General features: G+C 35.0%; 1 protein-coding gene across 2 annotated transcripts in view; it reads right to left on the reverse strand.

The window, feature by feature from the left end:
- Positions 1 to 16,583: 16,583 nt before the first annotated feature.
- Positions 16,584 to 22,773, reverse strand: part of LOC308431698 (olfactory receptor 4A5-like) — a gene marked incomplete at both ends in the record, with an annotated part of 35,226 nt that continues 29,036 nt past the window's right edge. Inside the window, one exon of one of the 2 annotated variants that reach the window (XM_080931243.1) lies at positions 16,584 to 16,655. In XM_080931243.1, coding sequence (XP_080787369.1) covers positions 16,584 to 16,655 — 72 coding nt within the window. Of the gene's footprint in view, positions 17,529 to 22,773 lie in introns of those variants that run through there. The other variant, XM_080931242.1, reaches the window with a different exon arrangement.

The raw sequence follows: 22,773 nt of genomic DNA on the forward strand, positions 1-22,773 counted from the left end.
AGACCCCACAAGGAAAGAAAACTTCAGACTATGAACTTATGAACATTGACGCAAAATTACTCAACAAAATCCTTGCAAACTGAATCCAAGAATACATCAAAACAATCATTCATCCTGACCAAGTACGCTTCATTCCCGGGATGCAGGGATGGTTTAATATAAGGAAATCCATCAATGTAATCCACCATATAAACAAACTCAAAAACAAAATCACATGGTCATCTCACTAGATGCTGAGAAAGCATTTGACAAAATTCAACACACTTCATGGTAAAAGTCCTGGAAAGAACAGGAATCCAAGGTCCATACTTAAACATAATAAAAGCAATATACAGCACACCAACAGCCAACATCAAACTTAATGGTGGAAACTTGAAGCAATCCCAGTAAAATCAGGGACTCGACAAGGCTGCCCACTCTCCCTCTATCTATTCAACATAGCACTGGAAGTCCTGGCTGGAGCAATTAGAGAGCAAAAAGAGATCAAGGGAATACAAATCGGAAAGGAAGAGATAAAAACATCACTCTTTGCCGATGACAAGATAGTGTACTTGAGTGACCCCAAAAATTCCACCAGAGAATTCCTACAGCAGAAAAACAAGTTCAGCAAAGTAGCTGGACACAAAATTAACTCAAACAAATTAGTAGCCTTCCTATACTCAAAGGGCAAACATGTGGAAAAGAAATTAGGGAAAAGGTACTCTTCACATTCATCGCAAAAACTATGAAATATCTAGGTGTGACTCTAACTAAGCAAGTGAAGACCTGTATGACAAGAACTTCAAACCTCTAAAAAAGAAAATTGAGGATGAACTCAGAAAATGGAAATATCTCCCATGTTCATGGATTGGAAGTATCAACATTTTAAAAATGACCATCCTACCAAAAGCAATCTACAAATTCAATGCAATTCCAAACAAAATTCCAACCCAGTTCTTCATTGAAAAGAAAGATCAATGTGCAATTTCATATGGAATAACAAAAGACCCAGAATAGCAAAATCCATCCTCAAAAACAAAAAAACATCTGTGGGAATCACTATCCCTGACCTCAAGCTATATTACAAGGCAATTGTTTTAAAAAGTGCATGGAACTGGTATAGGCATGCAGATCAATGGAATAGAATAGAAGATCCAGAAATGAGCCCTCAAGTATATGGTCACCTGATTTTTGACTAAGGAGCCATGAACATTCAAAGGAAAATGGACAGCCTATTCAACAAATGGTGCTGGTCAACTGGCACTCAGCATGCAAAAGAATGAAAACACACCCTTTCTTACAATGCTCAAGTGTAAGTGGATCTAAGATCTCCACATTAAACCAGATACACTGAAACTACTAGATGAGAAAGTTGGGAAAACCTTAGAACACATAGGCACAGGAGAAAATTTTCTGAACAAAACACCAATGCCTCAAGCTCTAAGGTCAAAGATTAACAAATGGGACTTAATGAGATTGCAAAGTTTCTGTAAGGCTAAGGACATAGTCAAGAAAACAGAACGGCAGCCAACAGAATGGGAAAAGATCTTTACCAACTCCACATCAGATAAAGGCCTAATATCCAAGGTATACAAAGAACTAAAAAGCTAGACACCAGAGAATCAAATAACCCTATTAAAAATGGGGTACAGACGTAAACAAAACCTTCTCAACTGATGAATATAGAATGGTTGAGAAACATCTGGGGAAGTGCTTGACATCTTAGCAAACAGAGAAATGCAAATCAAAACAACCCTGAGATTCCACCTCACACCAGTCAGATTGGCAAGATCTAAAACACAGATGACAACAGATGCTGGTGAGGTTGTGGAGAAAGAGGAACACTTCTCCACTTTTTGTAGGGTTGCAAGCTAATACAACCACTCTGGAAATCAGTCTGGCAATACCTCAGAAAATTGGACATATTACTACCTGAAGACCCAGCTAGCCCATTTCTGGGCATATACCCCAGAGATAGTTTAATATACAACAAAGGTATATGCACCACAATGTTCATAGCAGCTCTAATTATGATAGCCAGAAACTGGAAAGAACCCAGATGTCCTTCAGAAGATGAATGGATACAAAATTGTGGTACATTTACACAATGGAATATTACTCGTCCACCAGAAACAATGACTTAACCAAATCCTTAAGAAAATGGCTGCATCTAGAAAATATCATCCTGAGTGAGATAACCCAGTCACAAAAGAACAGACATAATATGTAGTCACTAATAATGGGAAGCTAAGCCCAGACGTTCACACTGCCCGAGAAACAACTCACAGACTGTATGAAGTCCAAGAAAATAAAGAAAACAAAACAAGAACCACAAAAAAAAAATAGTCATGCTCAATCTTTACTCACCAAGAATACATTGACAAATTTCAGGTTGTACCCTGTATTACATGTACTGTCTGCTCATTGTTAACAAAAAAAATCTTTACACACCAAGAAAACTTTGTCTATTTCCAGGTTGCATCTTATTTTGTATGTGCTTTTTGCTCATTGTAACTGGTGGGATATTGATCACACTATAAGACCTTTCAAAAAAAGTACTGGCAAAAATGTATTATATACTTTTAAGCAAAAAAAATGCTTAATATCTGTACATTTATCTTTGTTCTTTAAAATAAAGTTGTTAAAAAAAATCTTTACAAACCAAGAAAACTTTGACTATTTTCAGGTTGCATTTTGTTATACATGTACTTTTTGCTCATTGTAACTGGTGGGATCTTGATCACACTATCAAACATTTTTAAGAAACTGAAAAAATGTATTATATAGTTTTATGCAAAAAATGCTTAATTCTGTACATTTACCTTTGTTTTTTATTTATTTATTTATTTATTTTTAACATCTTTAGTTTACAAAACAAAGATAAATGTACAGATTTCAAGCATTTTTTGCGAAAAATTATACAATAAATTTTTGTCAGTACTTTTTTTTCAGATTTTAAAATAATCTATATGAAAAGTCAGTACTTGATTTTTTTTAAAGGTTTGACAGTATGCATCGAAAACCCAATAGTTACAATGAGCACAAAGTACATGCAAAACAAAATGTAACATGAAAATAGTCAAAGTTTTCTTGTGTAAAGATTTTTTTGTTTTGTTTTGTTTTCTTTATTTCTTGGACTTCCTACAGTCTGTGAGTTGTTTCTGGGGCAGTGGGAGCCTCTGGGGGTTAGCATCCCACTATCAGTAACTGCATATTATGTCTGTCCTTTTGTGACTGGGTTATCTCACTCAGAATGATATTTTCTAGATGCAGCCATTTTCTTAAGAATTTGGTTAAGTCATTGTTTCTGGTGGCTGAGTAGTATTCCATTGTGTAAATGTACCACAATTTTTGTATCCATTCATCTTCTCAAAGACATCTGGGTTCTTTCCAGTTTCTGGCTATTATAATTAGAGCTGCTATGAACATTGTGGTGCATATATCTTCGTTGTGTATTAAAGTGTCTCTGTGGTATATGCCCAGAAGTGGAATAACTGGGTCTTCAGGTAGTATTATGTCCAATTTTCTGAGGTATCGCCAGACTGATTTCCAGAGTGGTTGTATTAGTTTGCAACCCCACCAACAGTGGAGAAGTGTTCCTCTTTCTCAGGGGCCTCGCCAGCATCTGCTGTCATCTGAGTTTTGGATCTTGGCAAATCTGACTGGTGTGAGGTGGCATCTCAGGGTTGTTTTGATTTGCATTTGCCTGATGGCTAAAGATGTCCAGCACTTCTTCAGGTGTTTCTCGGCAATTCCGTGTTCCTTAACAGAGAACGTTTTGTTAAGCTCTGTACCCCATTTTTTAATAGAATTATTTGATTCTCTGTTGTCTAGCTTTTTGAGTTCCTTGTATACCTTGGATATTAGGCCTCTATCTGATGTGGTGTGGGTAAAGGTCTTTTCCCAATCTGTTGGTTGCCGTTTTGTTTTCTTGAGGATGTCCTTAGCCTTAGAGAAACTTTGCAATCTCATTAAGTCCCATTTGTAAATTTTTGACCTTAGAGCTTGAGCCATTGCTGTTTTCTTCAGAAAATTTTCTCCTGTGCCTATATGTTCTAAAGTTTTCCCTACTTTCTCATCTAATAGTTTCAGTGTATCTGGTTTAATGTGGAGATCTTTGATCCACTTACACTTGAGCTTTGTATAAGGAGATAAGAAAGGGTCTGTTTTCATTCTTTTGCATGCTGAGTGCCAGTTGGACCAGCACCATTTGCTGATTAGGATATATTTTTGCATTGAATGTTTATGTCTCTTTTGTCGAAAATCAGGTGACCATATACACGAGGACTCATTTCTGGATCTTCTAATCTATTCCATTGATCCACATGCCCATTTCTGTACGAGTACCATGCAGTTTTCAGCACAATTGCCTTGTAATATAGCTTGAGGTCAGGGATTGTGATTCCAGCAGATGTTTTCTTGTTGTTGAGGATGGATTTCGCTATTCTGTGTCTTTTGTTGTTCCATATGAAATTCCACATTGATCTTTCCAATTCCATGAAGAACTGTGATGGAATTTTGATGGGGATTGCGTTGAATCTGTAGATTGCTTTTGGTAGGATTGCCATTTTTAAAATGTTGATCTTTCCAATACATGAACAAGGGAGATCTTTCCATTTTCTGAGATCCTCCTCAATTTTCTTCTTTAGAGGTTTGAAGTTTTTGTCATACAGGTCCTTCACTTGCTTGGTTAGAGTCACACCAAGGTATTTCATAGTTTCTGTGACGATTGTGAAGGGTACCTTTTCTCTAATTTCTTTCTCCACATGTTTGTGCTTTGAGTACAGGAAGGCTACTGATTTGAGTTAATTTTTTATCCAGCCACTTTGCTGAACTTGTTTATCAGCTGTAGGAGTTCTCTGGAGGAATTTTTGGGGTCACTTTAGTACACTATCATGTGCTCAGAAAAGAGTGATGATTTTATCTCTTCCTTTCCGATTTGTATCCGCTTGATCTCCTTTTGCTGTCTAACTGGTCCAGTCAGGACTTCCAGTACTATGTTGAATAGATAGGGGGAGAGTGGGCAGCCTTGTCGAGTCCCTGATTTTAGTGGGAATGCTTCAAGTTTCCCAGCATTAAGTTTGATGTTGGTTGTTGGTTTGATGTCTATTGCTTTCAGTATGTTTAATTATGGACCTTGGATTCCTGTTCTTTCCAGGACTTTTAACATGAAGGGGTGTTGAATTTTGACAAATGCTTTCTCAGCATCTATTGAGATGACCATGTGGGTTTGTTCTTTGAGTTTGTTTATATGGTGGATTACATTGATGGATTTCCTTATATTAAACCGTCTCTGCATCCCAGGGATGAAGCCTACTTGGTCATGATGAATGATCGTTTTGATGTGTTCTTGGATTCGGTTTGCCAGTATTTTGTTGATTATTTTTGCATCAGTGTTCATAAGTGAGATTGGTCTGAAGTTTGCTTTTTTTGTAGTGTCTTTGTGTGGTTTAGGTACTAGGGTTATTTTAGCCTCAAAAAATGAGTTAGGTAGTATTCCATCTGATTCTATTTTGTGAAATATTTTGGAGAGTATTGGTTTTATGTCCACAATAAATGTCTGATAAAATTCTGCACTGAACCCGATTAGACCTGGGCTTTTTTTGGTTGGGCGGCTTTTGATGACTTCTTCTATTTCTTTAGGTGTTATAGGGTTATTAAGATGGTTTACTTGGTCCTGGTTTAACTTTGGGATCTTGTATCTGTCTAGGAATTCATCCATTTCCTCCACATTTTCCAATTCTGTGGAGTATATGTTTTTGTAGTAGGATTTGATGATTTCTTGAATTTCCTCAGTTTCAGTTGTTATGTCTCCACTGTCCTTTCTGATTTTGTTAATGTTTATACTCCCTTTTGGCCCTCTAGTTAGTCTGGCTAGGGGTTTATCAATCTTGTTGATTTTCTCAAGTACCAACTTTTTGTTTTGTTGATTTTTTCAATGGTTCTTTTTGTTTCTATTTGGTCTATTTCATCCCTAATTTTGATTATATTTTGCCGTCTTCTCTTTTTGGGTATATCTGCTTCCTTTTGTTCTAGGGCTTTTAGCTGTGCTGTCAGGTTGCTGATGAAAGCTCTCTCCAGTTTCTTCTGGAAGTACTTAGGGCTATGAGTTTTCCTCTCATTACTGCTTTCATTGCATCCCATAGATTTGTGTATGTTGTGTTTTCGTTTTCGATGAATTCTGGAAAATTTTTAATATCTTTCTTTGTTTCTTCTTTGACCTTGATATCATTTCACAGAGTGTTGATTAGTTTTTATGTGTACTTAGGCTTTTTGTTGTGTTTTTTGTTGTTAAAGACCAGCCGTAGACCATGGTGATCTGAGAGGATGCATGGGAGTATTCCAATCATCTTATATTGATTGAGGCTCATTCTGCGTCCAATTATCTGGTCAATTTTCGAGAAGGTGCCATGGGGTGCTGAGAAGAAGGTGTATTCATTTACTTTAGGATGATATGTTCTGTAGATATCTATTAATTCTAGTTGGTTCAAAGTCTCTGCTAGTTTTGCAGTGTCCTTGTTCAGTTTCTGTTTCCTTGATCTGTCCTTTGGTGAGAGTGAGGTATTAAAGTTTCCCCCTATTATTGTTTGGGGTGAAATGTATTTTTTGAGCTTTAGTAGGGTTTCTTTTATGAATGTGGGTGCTTTTTTATTTGGAGCATATATGTTAAGGATTGAGAGTTTCTCCTGATAGATTTCCCCGGTAATGAATAAAAAGTGTCCTTCCTTATCTTTTTTGATAACTTTTTTTGGAAATTTACTTTATTCGATATTAGAATAGCCACTCCAGCTTGCTTCTTGGGGCTGTTTGCTTGGAAGATTTTTCCCACCCTTTTACTCTGAGATAGTGTCTGTCTTTGTCTCTGAGATGAGTTTCCTGTATGCAGCAAAAGGCTGGATTTTGTTTATGCATCCAGTCTGATAGCCTATGTCTCTTTATTGGGGAGTTGAGTCCATTTATGTTAATAGATATCAAGGAATAGTTGTTTCTGTTTCCTGCCATTATTGCTTTTGTGGGATGAGTTGTGTCTGTGTATTTTTCTTCTTTTAGTTTTCTTGTTGAGGAGTTTTCTTGTTTTAATAGGCTGCATTTTTCCTCATTGTATTGGGTTTTCCACCTATAATTCATTGTAGTGCTTGGTTTGTGGTCAGATATTGTGTAAATTTTGATTTGTCTTGAAATATCTTCATCTCGCCATTGATGGTGATTGATAGTTTTGCTGGGTATAGCAGCTTGGGCTGGCACTTGTGCTCTCTTAGGTTGTGCATGATGTTTGTCCAGGCTCTTCTAGCTTTCATAGTCTCTGTTGAGAAATCGGGTGTGATTCTGATTGGCTTGCCTTTATATGTTAGCTGACTTTTTTCCCTTACTGCTTTTAGTGTTCTTTCTTTGTTTTGGGCACTTGGTGTTTTGACTATTATGTGTCGGGAGGTATTTCTTTTCTGGTCCAACCTATTTGGAGTTCTGAAGGCTTCTTTTATGCTCGTGGTCATCTCATTATTGAGGGTAGGAAAGTTTTCTTCTACGATTTTGTTGAAGATATTTACTGTGCCTCTTAGTTGATACTCTTCTTTCTCTTCTATTCCTATTATACTTAGGTTCGGTCTTCTCATTGTGTCCTGGATTTCTTGGACATTATGGGTTAGGAACTTTTTGTTTTTTGCATCTTCTCTGGCTGTTTTATCTATGTTTACAATATTATATTCTGCCCCCGAGATTCTCTCTTCCGTCTCTTGTAATCTATTGGAAATGCTTGCTTCTGTGACTCTTGATTTCTTTTTTTAGGTCTTCTACCTCTAGGGTTATCTCTTTTAGTGATTTTTTTTATTGTGTCAATATCCGTTTTAAATTCCCTCTTTTAATCCTTCTTCTCTTTGGTTGTGTTTTCCACTAGTTCTTTGAGTTCTTTGAGTGTTTTTCTTTCTTCCTCTTTAAAAGCTTCTGAATCTTTTTGCTTTTCTTCCCGTTATTGTTTAAGTATCTCTATCAGCATCTTGTTTCATGATTTCAGGTCTGCATCTTCTTTTTCTGTAGTGTTTGTCATTCCTATGTTTGCTGTTTTGTGAGAGCTGGGTTCTGGAATTGCCAGGTTGTCTTGGTTTCTTTGGGATATACTCTTTCACTTTCCTCTTGCCATTTTGTTGTCAGTGATATGTTCTTGCCTTTCTCTTGTATCTGGTCTGTGTCCCTGGGTCTTCACTGGTCTAGGTGGCATATGGGCTGAGCCCTGTTCTATGCCTCAGTGTCGCCAGGTGGAAACAGAAGTTTTAAAGTTCTGTTTCTGGTCCCTGGATCAGGCAGGGCTGGGCTGACACTTCTGCTCTCTTAGGGTGTCCATGATGTCTGTCCAGTATCTTCTAGCTTTCATAGTCTGTGTTTAGAAATCGTGTGTGATTCTGATTGGTCTGACTTTATATGTTACATGACCTTTTCCAATTACTGTTTTTAGTACTCTTTCTTTGCTTTGGGCACTTGGTATTTTGACTATTATTTGTTGGGAGGAATTTCTTTTCTGGTCCAACCTATTTGGAGTTCTGTAGGCTTCTTTTATGTTCATTGTCATCTTATTCTTAAGGGTAGGGACTTTTTCTTCTATGATGTTTTTGAAGATATTTACTGTGCCTCTTAGTTGATATTCTTTTCCCTCTTCTATTTTTATTATCCTTAGGTTTGGTCTTCTCATTGTGTCCTAGATCTCCTGTATATTTTAGGTTAGCAGCTTTTTGGTTTTTGCATCTTCTCTGATTTTTTTGTTTGTTTTCCATTGTCTTGTCTTGGACCCCAAGATTCTCTCTTCCATCTCTTGTACTTTATTTGAAAAGCTTGCATCTGTGACTCCTGATTTTGTTTTTAGGTTTTCCACCTCTAGGGTTGTCCATTTTAGTGTTTTCTTTATTGAAAGAAAGTGTCCATTTCCTTTTTAAATTCCTTCTTTCATTTTTTTATCTCTTTGCTTCTGTTTTCATCTAGTTCTTTGAGTTCTTTGAGTGTTTTTCTTGTTTCTTCTTCAAAAGATTCCTATTCTTTATGCTTTTTCTCCCGTTCTTGTTTAAGAATCTCTATCATCATCTTGAGGCATTATTTCGGGTGTGACTTTCCTTTTTCTGGAGTGTTTTGCATTTCACTGTTTGCTGTGATGGGGGAGCTGGGTTCTGATGTTACCAGGTTGTCTTGGTTTCCATGAGGTACTTTCTTTCGCTTTACTCTTGCCATCTTGTTTTCTGTATTTATACGTGGTCTTGTCAGTGATTGATTCTTGCCTCTTTCTTTTACCTGGCCTGTGTCCCTGGATCTCCGAGTGTTCCTGGTGGCAGATGGCCTGAGTGTTTGTTTTGTACTCACGGGCTGCCAGCTGATAACAGACAGCCCAATTCAGGGTTCCTAGTTCTCTGAACCAACTGGGGGTGGGCGCACTTTCTGCTTGCTCAGCAGAGATCTCTCTACTTCCCAACTACTCGGAAATACTTCTCACCAGGCCTGTGTCCCTCAGTAATGAGCGTTTCTTTAAGTTTTTCCCAGCCATTCAATATTCCTCAGTTGAGAATTCTTGGTTTAGCTTTGTACTCCAGTTTTAATAGGATTATTTGATTCTCTAGTGTGTAATTTCTATGTATATGTTGGATGATTACTCTCTATCAGATGTAAGATTGGTAAAGCTCTTTTCCCAATTGGTTGCTATTTTGTCCCTTTGACAGTGTCTTTTGCACTACAGAAGTTTTTAATTTTCATGAGATCTCATTTGTTTTTTCTTCCTCTTAGAGCATAAGACATCGGTATTCTATTCAGGAAATTTTCCCTTTGTTTATGTGTTCTAAGTTCTTCCCCAATTCTTTTTCTATTAAATTCCATGTACCTGGTTTTATGTAGAGGTCTTTGATCCATTTAGACTTGAAGTTTGTATATGGAGATAAGAAAGGATAGATTTTGCATTCTTTTGCATGCTGACTGCCACTTGAATCAGGACGATTTGTTGAAGAGTCTGTCTTTTTTTCTATTGAATGTTTTTAGCTACTTGTCAAAGACCAAGTGAACATAAGTGTGTGGATTCATTTTGGGTCTTAAATTATATTTTATTAATACACCTCCCTGTCTGAACCTATACCATGCAGTTTTTTTTTTTAATACCACTTGATCTGGAATACAACTTGAGGTCAGGGTTGGTGATTTTCCAGTAAGTTCTTTTAATGTTGAGATTAGTTTTTACTATCCTAGGTTTTTTGTTTTAATTTAATTTAATTTAATTTCTTAGAACTGTATTTAAAACAACAGAGATACATGTACATATTTTTAAAGCATTTTGGCATAAAACTATATGAATATAGGTTTTTAATATTTTAAATAAATTTGAAAATTGCTCTTTCTAACTCTATTAAGAATTGAGTTGGTATTTTGATGGGGATTGCATTAAACCTGTAAATTGCTTTAGGCAAGATGGTCATTTTTACAATGTTAATCCTTCCAATTCATGAGCATGGGAAATCTTTCCACCTTATGAGTTAGTTCTTCTTAAATTTTCTTGTAGAGACTTGAATTTCTTATCATACAGATCCTTCACTTGCTTGGTTCGGGTCACACCTAGGTATTTCATATTCTTTGTGACTATTGTGAGGAATGTTGATTCGTTAATTTCTTTCTCAGCCTGTTTCATCTTTGAGTAGTGGAAGGATACTTATTTGTTTGAGGTAATTTTATCACCAGCCATTTTGCTGAAGTTGTTTATCAGCTGTAGATGTTCTCTGGTGGAATCTTTGGGGTCATTGAAGTATAATATCATTTCATCTACAAATAGTGATATTTTTCTTCTTCAATTTAATTTTATATTGCTTTAATTTCCTGTTGTTGTCTAATTGCTCCGGATAGTACTTCCAGTACTATATTGGATAGGTAGGGAGAGAGTGGTCACCCTTGTCTAGACCCTGATTTAGTGGGATTAATTCAACGTTTTCACTATTTAGTTTAATGTTGGATTCTGTTTTACTGTATATTGCTTTTACTATGTTTAGGTATAGGTCTTAAATTCCTTATTGTTCTAAGACTTTTATCATGAAAAGATGTAGAATTTTTTCAAATGATTTATCAACATCTAGTGAGATGATCAGGTGGTTTTTTTCTTTGAGTTTGTTTACATAGTGGATTATGTTGATATATTTTCTTATATTAAACCATCCTTGCATCCCTAGAATTAACCCTACTTGATCATGATTAATGATCAATTTAATGTGTTCTTAGGTTTGGTTTGCAAGAATTTTATTGATTATTTTTGCACCAATTTTTATGAGTGAATTTGGTCTGAAGTTCTCTTTTATTGCAATGTCTTTGGGAGGATTAGGAATGTGTAAAATTGTGGCTTCAGAGATTGAGTTTGGTCTTGTTACCTCTGTTTCTATTTAAAGAGTATTGGTATGAGGTCTTTTATATATTCCTCATAGAAATCAGCACTAAACCCCTCTGGTCCTGGGCTTTTTTTTTTTTTTTACGGTTGTGAGGCTTTTGATGACTGCTTCTCTTTCTTTAGGAGTTACGGGGCTGTTTAGATTGTTTATCTGACCCTGATTTAACATTGGTACCCAGAATCTATCAAGAAAATTGTCCATTTCCTTATAGGTTTTCCAGTTTTGTTGAGTACAGGTATTTATAGTAGGATCTGATGACATTTTGAATTTTGTCAGTTTCTGTTGTTATGTTTCTCCTTTAATTTCTGACATTTTAATTTTGATAGTGTCTCTGTGCCCTCTCATTAGGATTTTGAAGGATTTATTAATCTTGTTGATTTTCTCAAAGAATCAGCTCCTGGTTTTGTTGATTCTTCGTGTAGTTCTTTTTATTTCTATTTGGTTTATTTCAGCTTTGAGTTTGATTATTTCCTGCCATCTACTCTTTTTGGGTGTATCTGCTTCTTTCTGTTCTAGAGATTTTGGATGTGTTGTCAAGCTGTTAGTGTATGCTCTCTCTATTTTTTTGAAACTTCTCAGAGCTATTTTAAAGGTATTGCCATTTGAATATGTAATAATTTGTAAAGTGTGTTTTACTCTTAATGTTATTTAGATCTTGGGGATCTTGGGGATGAACAAGAAAGTAACGTTTGAGGCTTAATAGTGATGTGTTTGTGTTTCAAGTTGAAAGTGGGTCAATTCAACTACTGGTTGGTTTTGTGTTAACTTGACACAAGTTGGAGTTATCTCAGTGTAATAACCTCAGTTGAGAAAATGCTTCCATGAGATCCAGCTATAAAGCATTTTCTCAACTAATGACAAAGAGGTAAGTTCCCAGTCCACTGTGGGTGGTGTCATCCCTGGGCTGGTAGACCATTGTGCTATAAGAAATCATGTGAGAAAGCCAGGGGAAGCAAGCCAATAAGTAGCATTCCTCTATCACCTCTGCATCAGCTCCTGCTTCCTAACCTGCTTGAGATACAGACTCTATTTCCATTAGTGATAAACAACATGTGCAAGTGTAAATTGAATAAATTCCTTCCTTCACAACTTTCTTTTTGGTCATGATGTATTGTCCAGGAACAGAAACACTGACTAAGACACCATTAGTTCACCATGGTACCCAGCACACTGGCAAGACAGTGAAAAGGAACTTCGAGCATTGAAGTAATCTCTTACCCACGTTTAAAGCGTTCTTTCCCCATTCCTTCTGAGTTACCTCATTAAGCAGGGCTTTCATTGGAGCATGATGACAGTATAAAAAGGTACATTTGGTCAAGAATTTAGAGGCTTGATATTGGCTCAAATAGAGAATATAAGCATATGGGCTGGTCAACAAACAGATCTGCACCCATTTGCTGGTATCTGGGGTCATATTTCACTTGATTCCTGCCTCCCATGGTTCTGTTCCCCCAGCAAATCAATAGCAGGACAAAACTAAACACATTGGATATTAACGTTATGGTACTAACTAATTAAAGAAACCTACACCTTCAAATAGCCAAGAATCAGTGAAACAAAGAGTTTACTACAAAAAATATTAAGGGGTCTTGAAGAAATCATTACTTTCCAAATTATTTACATTTAAATTATTTTATTCTATAGATTCATGTGAGCTTTGAAATTAATTCAGGTCTGAAGTTTATTTTTTCATAAACATATTACATGAGAAGCATTGGCTGTGTTACAACTACTCGACAGACATATCATGATAATATAAAAATTATAAGTATTCAACCAAATATATACTTGACATTTGCACATAAAATATAATGAATCAGAATTACAATTACTAGGGCAAGAGGTTATGTTTTGTAAATATGGTGGAAATATTTTTATTACCACAATAGTAAGAAAACAAGTTTTTCTTTTCTTTTTTTAAACTTTATTTTAAAAAAACATAGATAAAAAAATTTAAACATTTTTGCATAAATGTATACAAATACAATTGTGTCAGTGCTTGGTTTTTTTCTTTGTTTCTTTTTAAGGTTTGATACTCTGCATTAATATCTTACTATTTTCAACGAGCAAAAAGTACATGTAAAACAGGGTGCAACCAGGAATTAGTCAACATGTTCTTGGTGTGTAAGGATTTAGCATGACTTTTTTTTTGTTTTGTTTTGTTTTCTTTTTTTCTTGAACTTCACACAGTCTGTGAGTTGTCTCTGGGGCAGTCTGAGCCTCTGGGGTTAGCATCTCACTATCAGTGACTGCATGTTATGTCTGTTCTTTTGTGACTGGGTTATCTCACTTAGGATAATATTCTCTAGATGCAGCCATTTTCTTAAGAATTTGGTTAAGTCATTGTTTCTGATGGCTGAGTAGTATTCCATTGTGTAAATGTACCACAATTTTTGTATCCATTCATCTACTGAAGGATATCTGGGTTCTTTCCAGCTTATGGCTATTATAAATAGAGCTGCTATAAACATTGTGGTGCATGTATTTTTGTTGTATATTAAAGTGTCTCTGGGGTATATGCCCAGAAGCTGAATAGCTGGATCTTCAGGCAGTACTATGTCCAATTATCTGACGAATTGCCAGACTGATTTCCAAAGTGGTTGTATCAGTTTACAACCCCACCAACAGTGGAGGAGTGTTTCTCTTTCTCTGCAACCTCGCCAGCATCTGCTGTCATCTGAGTTTGGGATCTTGGCCAATCTGACTGGTGTGAGGTGGAGTCTCAGGGATGTTTTTATTTGCATTTCCCTGATGGCTAAGGATGTTTAGCACTTCCTTAGATGTTTCTCAGCCATTCGATATTTCTCAATTGAGAACGAAGAAAACAAGTTTTTCAATTTAAAATGACTTTAAATGAATTATGTCAGTCCACCAAAAACTCAAAGCAAGATAACACATAAAGACAACTTTATCTCTTTATGATACATTCTTATCTTATCTTATCTTCTTATCTTATCTTATTTCCTATGGTTTCTGCTGCAACTGAGGCTACGTTTTTACAAAGTCCTTTTTGAATCTCTCATAGCACCAAATTCCAGCATCTCAATGACTATTTCATGACTTAAAACCTGTGCCAACCAGGAAATACTACATAGACTCAACTGACTCTGACAACCAGAAGATAAGTCACAGCCCTCTCTGGATTACAGCTTCTATGTACTAATGATGAAAAATATTTATGAGAAGATCTTGCCTCAATTATTTGGTCTCTTTTTAATCACATCTGATTCTTCTACCATAGCAGACCAGTATAAATTGCCTCAGGAAAGTAAAAATGGTTGTGGTTTCTTCTTAATCAGAGACAATTCTTTAGCTCAAACTGACCAGTGCCACAGATTCTTTTTAATTATTGAATATTTTATTTATTTACATTTTAAGTGTTATCCCCTTTTCTGGTTTTCACCTTCAATGCCCCTATTTCATCCTCACTCCTCCTGCTTTCATGAGGATGCTCCCCCTCCCAACACTGGAAAATTGAGCCATTACAGGATCAAGGGTCCCAGTCCCATTGATGCAAAGTAAGGCCACCCTTTGCTACATAGCAGCTGGAGTCATGAAGCCCTCCATGTATATTCTTTAGTTGACAATTTAGTCCCTGGGTGCTCTGAGTTGTTTGAGTAGTTGATATTGTTGTTCTTCCTATAGGGTTGCAAACCCCTTCAGCTCCTTCATTCCTTTGCCTATCTTCTGGATATGGTTTCTACAGGCTCTTCCTCCCCCTTTTATTGGGTATTTCAGCTACTGTCATCCCTGTTTGGTCCTGGAAGCCTCTTGCTTTCCTAGCATCTGAAACTTTCTGGTGGCTATTCCCAGTTTCCCAGTTCCCCAGTTCCTCTTTCTTCCTTGCTACACACCTCTGTTCAATTTCTTGACCCTCTGTACATTATCCTGTGTCCTCCCACACCTGATCCTGCCCCAATTTTGCTCTCCCCATCTTAAATTTCTCTCAAGGCCTTCTCACACTTTATCTCTTATGACTGTTTTGTTCTGTCTTCTAAATAGGACTGAAGTATCCACACTTTGGTCTTTCTTCTCGAGTTTCCTATGGTCTATTAATTGTATCTTGGGTATTTTGAGCTTTTTGCCTAATATTCACCTATAGATGAGTACATGCCATATGTGTTCTTTTATGCTGCTCGCCCTTTAAACACATGTGATCCTTCTACCAGATTCTATAGCTGACCAGTATAAATTGTGCTGTGGAAGCAAAAGTGTTTCTGGTCTCTTACTAATAAGAGCCAATTCTTCATCTCAAACTGACCAAAACCACAGATTCATAATTTAAACTATGACATAGTGTCCTTGAAGAGTTTCATCTCTTCTTTCAAACTTCACAAGCCAGGCCACCATTTTTCAGCATTGCTCTCAATATTCTCATTTTGCAAGATTTAATAGAATATCCACTGAGCTTTGAGCACCCATGGCTTTTCCAGCCTAAAATTCAGGTGCCACCATAATTCTCAGCAAAATGAGTTTTCAGGTCTGTAATAATAATATCACAATCCTGAAACTTTTTGTCGTAATTACATTTCTATTGCTGTGATAAAATATCATGACCAGTGCAACTTGGGGGAAAACGTGTTTATTTCATTTTACAGCTATAGTCTATCATAAGGGGTAGCCCAGGCAGGAACCTGAGGCATCAGACTGGAGTCAGTGACTGAAGCAGAAACCATACACAACCCTTACCTAATAGTTTTCTCCATATTCTTAATAATTATTTTATAAAACATTTGCCCAGAAATGATAATGCTAAACCAACACAATCAAAACATAATCATTGTAAATATAAAATAATCTTGATAAATGCTAAAAATACCTAAATTCTTATGTGATAAAGTTAAGTTACAAGATCATCAAAATAAAATACAAAGATGGCACAAAACTCACAAACAAATGTTGTGACATACAAAATATTATTAGTTCACAGAATAGTCAAAATACCCCATTGGTAAAATTATATTAGATGTAGAATTTATAGAAAATTGGATAAAAACAGAAATATCACAGAATGAAAAGTAGAATACTAAATAAAAATAAATTATTATCATTTTCAGTAGCAATAGAGAAAACTAGAATAGCAGTGAATACCAGGCTTGTATCTACTGAATTCACAAAAATACCAAGTGCTTCACAATGTCAAGTGTTGGAACACTGAAGTCAAACTGTGAAAATTTATTATTATATGTTGCTTTACCATTATTACCATGTTCAGTGAGGAGAAACTCTTTTTATGTCTTCAGTGAACATTTTACCCCACAGCTTTGCCATACAATTTTTAATCTCCATGTTTCTTAAGGTATATATTAAAGGGTTCAACATGGGAGTAAATATCGTATAAAAGACGGTAATATATTTATCAACTGGAAAGTTTGAGACAGGTCTAACATACATGAAAATACAAGGAACAAAAAAGAGGATAACCACCATGATGTGGGAGCTGCAGGTAGACAGGGCTTTGCGTCTCCCTTCCTGACTGTGAGACTTAAGAGAGTTTAGAATGATTCCATAGGAGACAAGAAGGAGGATAAAGACCACTATAGACATTGCTCCATTATTGCCAACTACAGTGAGTCCAAGGAAGTAGGTATCAGTACATGCAAGTCCTAACAGTGGGTACATGTCACAAGCAAAATGATCAATGACATTTGGTCCACAAAAAGGAAGCAAATATACAGAGATCACTTGAAGCAGAGCATGTGCAAATCCTCCAACCCAGGACAACAGCAACAAGAGAATACAAACCTGTCGACTCATTATGGTCAAATAATGCAGAGGCTTACAAATGGCCACATAACGATCATAGGCCATCACCACCAAAATGAAGACCTCAGAACCACCAAATAAGTGCTCTACAAAAAGCTGAACTAGACAAGCTGTGAAGGAAATGATTTTCTTATCACAAAGTAAATCTGTAAGCAACTTGGGCAAGATCGCAGTAGAATAAACAGCATCCATTAGTGATAGAAAGGCAAGGAAGAAGTACATTGGGGAGCCCAAGGAGGGGCTGGCAATCACTGTCCCCACAATGAGCAGATTTCCCCCTATTGTCACAATGTAGATGAGTAAAAACATGACAAATAATACCCTTTGCCCAGTAGGATCCTGTGTGAGACCCAGGAGGATAAACTCTGTGACATTATTAGTCTCTCCCATTTACTCTTCAATAGGTTCCTTTCAATGATTAAGAGCTCAGAAGAACAATACTTGACATGAGTTCTGAACAAAACTTAGATTTTTATTCTTCCAAGAAAAAAAAAAAAAAAAACAGCTTAATCAGCATCCTCAAAACTGGTGGCACTAAGTGATTGTTCAGTAACTACTTGTTAAGTTTCTCTTGGGAATCTCTGTAGTTCTGCTCTAATAATTTTGTATGTGTTAGAATTTCTTTCAAAGCATCAATTGAATTTAAATACAGAGGATTTTTATTCATAAATTTCAAACTTCTTATTTAAAACAAGTTTCATCTTGGAACACATGACAACAAAGTGCCTGAGTATTCTTCTTCTTAATAACTCTGCAAAGTAATGATGTCAGTGAACCATAAATAAGATCACAAGCTAGTATAGACACAGTATTCAGTATTAATGTGTTAAGACAAAATGTTACAATATGATCTGTGTAGTACTCAAAACAACACTCATCCTAGAGCATCCTTGCAATGTTATTATATTCTAAATCTTATACATAGAAGCTGTACACTTTAAAAGACTTCTATTCTTTAAATTTCTTTTATTTGATCACAAAAGCCTTGATTTGAACTGTATAACATAGCAATAGCAATACTTAGCACAGTTCTGCCTGTAGCAATTTTTATACAAATGTGATTGTCGGGATTTCAGGAACTGTGAGGCTGTTCATTTCATCACTGGCTCCCACATTTATTAAACACATGTAAATAAGCCATAATTGCCCAAGTCCTTTTGCCTGGACTGAAATGACCGGCAAATGTGTACCTCTGCACCATTAGTGAAGTTTTTTTTTTTTTTCCGTCAGATCTTGTGAGATAAAGAAGTGATGGGGAGAAATGGAAACTGAGAGAATAATAGTGATGCTTCCTACATCCTGAGGGGTTCAAATAAAAATTCAGAAACCAGATCTTCAAACAAAGAATGTTCAAAGAAAACTTCATAACTAGTATGAGAAGGTATGGTTATGGATTATTTACTAAACATTTTATGAACATGATTCAGCTTGAAAACTGTAAAATAAAGAAATTAGACATGATTTAAAGATATTTTTCAGTCTAGAAGTCTACAGCACTTTTAATTCAAAATTAAATTTTACATGATACTGTCAGTTTTCTATTTCACATTTAAATAACCAATCTCTAAGATTATATTCACAGCTTTAATGAGAAATAAATGGGATACTATAACTTCTTTTAATTAATATACCATGAAATAATAACCTTAAACACACTTGAGAGAGAGAGAGAGAGAGAGAGAGAGAGAGAGAGAGAGAGAGAGAAGCACAGTGGTAAAATCTGTGTTACAGTGTCAAGATCATTTGCTCATTCACTTACTACAGGGATCATATAGCTCTTAGTAATACTGTACTTTCAGTTACAAGAAATCACCAGAATCTGTTAACAAGATTTAGAAACATATTCCTGGGTAGAAAGAATACTCTCTGGGTGTTTTGTGATGCACATTAAAACACAGGTAAAACATATGTTAGGAATTTTTTAATCCCATTATGCTTAAGTGCCCACAAAAGCTACCTGTGAAGGAATGTATTTTACCTTGAAAGAAGAAAGGGACAATTCATCCACAAGGAATTAATAGTGAAAAAGAGCTTGTACAAAGTCAGACTGCAGCTGTGATGAACCTTCTGCATGATTCAAGCACATTTCTTCTTTACCTACTACAGACTATCTTGCCTACCTTGAATGCTTAAACCGATGAAACCACACCTGTAGAAGAACATCTGGTGCTGTCGCTTTCAGACCTTATTTTCTGTGTTCCTAATCACCTTTAATTCTTTAGTGAGCATTAGGTTGCACCAGAACAATATTTCTAAAAGCTAAAGTAATTAAAACATAGCAAATTGAGAAAGGAGTACTTAAGTTGTGTCATATTTAAATTCACCTAAAATATACTATGGGTTATTAAAAATCAGATTTCATAAAAATTGAAAATGAAAAATGCCTTTGATTTAAACTGTTGTTAATTATGTTCAGAAAAAATAATAATTAAACCATTATAAAATTGTAACTAATGACATTATAAGATTATTTTTTTTCAAAAAGATAGTCTTATAAACTTGGAATATTTTTTTAACCATATAGATCAATAAAGCCATTTTACATACAGGATTATAAAACAACTGGAAATAATTACATTATGAAAATTAAGTGCATATAAAAACCACCAATGATGCCTGCTGTTTTTCAACTTGTTATCCAGAGTTTTCATAGAAATATCAAATCATATGTGCATAGATGGCACAAATATAAAATTTTAACTCTATGAATAAAAATATAATGTGAGAAGAAGGAGTGAAAGAAATGCAAGTAAAAGACTATGGAGAAAACTGGCACTCAGGCCATCCTAAACTTATTAAAGTTATCTTAGGAAAGCCAGTACTATAAAATATTAATTAAAATAATGAACAATAAGAAAGTAATAAATCTGATTGACTACAGATGATTTCTATGGATTTACCTTTGCATATATACCAGCATATTGAGTGGTTTTAAACTACACATAAAATATCACATTCAACTGATACTAAGAACTTGGACAATAGAAAATACTAGATTTCCTAATATAAATGTATATAAAATTATACATTTTTCTTAACACATCCTACATAAAATACTCAATAAAATAATATAATAAAACAATTTGTTTGCTTAATATACAAAATGCATTTTATTTTTAACTAGGCAAAATATAAAATAAATTAAATAAATCTATAATAAAAATAACATGAATATCTTGATTTTGTGTTTATGGTTCTGTGTGTTTTTAATATTCCTAATTTACATATTATCTTTAGAAATAAAAAATTTCTAACACATTAGCAAAGATTTATTTAATGTGTTTTATTTCCTATATCATATATATTAATAATTTCATATATATGAATAGAATATAATATATGTTAATAGAATGTATATACATATATATTCTACCAGTTAATCTGAAAAATAAAGTGTTTTATACTGTATTGATTGCAAATTCCCCATTTATTTGTGTACCTTTGAAAATACATGATTACTTACAGCTCTTTAATAAACAGAGAAAGATTATCAGATGATTACATATTTTTGTAGAACAATTTTATGACAAATTTGAGAGGTATAAGTATACCCAAGTGAATATCTAAAATAAAGAAATTTTAAATATTGCATCTACACTTACTGTAAAAGTCTGTTGGAAAGTCTCATCTTCTAAGGACATATCTTCAAAAAACAAAAAAAAAATCTGTGTTTATGAAAGTATGTAACAGGTTAATTGAGTAAATATAAACAAATTTGTTCATTTACAAAATTTTCAGTTACAAAATATGGACGTCTAAATTATTATGTGAATTTATCCATTTGAGTCAATTGAAGTGAAGCACTCAAAGGCAGCCTTGCTTTAAAGAGATATGATAGCCTTGTCATACCTCACAAATACAATAGTACCTAACAATACAATCTTGTAATGCCGAGGATTATGAATTTTCACAAGTAAAGGAAGTATCTGTCTTTAAAGATGTTGAGGTAGAATCTCAGCAAGGCCTCCTCATTTCTATGTAGAAATATCTTCACAGATTTAGAATGTCTAGGAAAATTGAATCTTTCTAAAAATTTTAATGATAATAAACTCTGCAAAAAATTAATACTTTAAGGATTGATTATCACATAAAAGCCTATTCCAGCTTATTAGTCTGAGTTTTCAAAGGCCTCTAGGTCATTTAATTAAGAAAATTCCACTTATATTAGGTGGATGGGCATATCAATTTTAGTAGAAAAGTGTGTTAGAATGCTTGGAACAATGTCAAATGAAACAATGTCTCTTAAACAGGCTTCTTGACTTCTGAAATCCCTAGAGGTAAGAGGTCAGACCTTGCCAACAATGTGTAGCTGATTCCCAAGTTGATTTGAAAATCTGTAATTGGCAAAGAATATTTGCAAAGGGTAATGTGTAGAAACCTTGCTTTGAACATCATGATGCAATAACTTTAGGTAGGTATGTTTTGAACCATCCTGAAGCAGACAGCAGATAGGTAAGAACACCACAGCAAAGTGCACTGCCAATCACTCCAGAAAGACTTGAGATGCAGAGCCTGAGAGCTGGGGCATGAGGATCTGTTGCAGTTGATCATTGGTGTTGTAACTTTTTGAAAAACGAAAGTCTTGGTTAAGGTTTGACATGAAATCTTCTTCATTCTCTTCATCTAATCCTTCAAATTCCATCAAATACTAAACAATGATTTCTATTACAAAGAAAGTGCTGTTGTCCTAAATGCTCAGTACTCAAGAGTTTCTTCCAGTATTCTCTTGTTCAAGCTTGACTTAATTCCAGTGATCACATATCCTTCAGACATTTAGCTACATATTGATTCTTCTGTATCACAAAGGCCTAAATATGGGCCACAACTGTTGTTGATAGACTTATTAAACACTGGCATTTTGATTTTAGGCAACAAATGGACTAAGCTTTTAATATTAAATATGTTATTAACAGAATAAAAAGAATATGTAGTATTTGATTATTTGTGTGTTTTAAAAATAATGGTAAATATTTTATTTATGAATTCATACATGTATAAAATATATTTTCATCATGATCACTCTATTCCATAGCTCCAATTAATCTTAAGACCCTACCACCACATGTGCTTCTGAAATTTATGTTTTCTTTATTTTTTACTCATTCACTCATTCATTTGTTCATTGATTTATTCATTCCTTGTTACAGTCTACTGAGTTCAAATAAACTACATAAACATTGAGGTAGAGACATTCAAAATCCGGTCTAAACTACCAGAGCCCAAACACCAAAAAAAAAGTTCTTTCATTAGATCCATGGCTAGGAATACCTAAACATACTAAAAGCAATATAAAGAAAATAAATAGCCAACTTCAATCTTAACGGTGAGAAACTTGAAGCAATCCCACTAAAATCAGGGATAGAAAGGCTGCCCACTCTCCCCCTACCTATTCAACATAGTACTGGAAGTTCTGGCTGGACAAATTAGACAGCAAAAGGAAATCAAAGGGATACAAATTGGAAAGGAAGAAGTAAAAATATCACAATTTGCATATGACATGAGAGTGCACATAAGTGACCCCAAAAATTTCACCAGAGAACTTCTACAGCTGATAAAAATTATCAGGAAAGTGGCTGGATATAAAATTAACTCACGCAAATCAGTAGCCTTCCTATACTCAAAGGACAAACATGTG

This window comes from Micromys minutus (assembly GCF_963924665.1).
Source record: "Micromys minutus genome assembly, chromosome: 17".
NCBI classification, from domain to species: domain Eukaryota; kingdom Metazoa; phylum Chordata; class Mammalia; order Rodentia; family Muridae; genus Micromys; species Micromys minutus.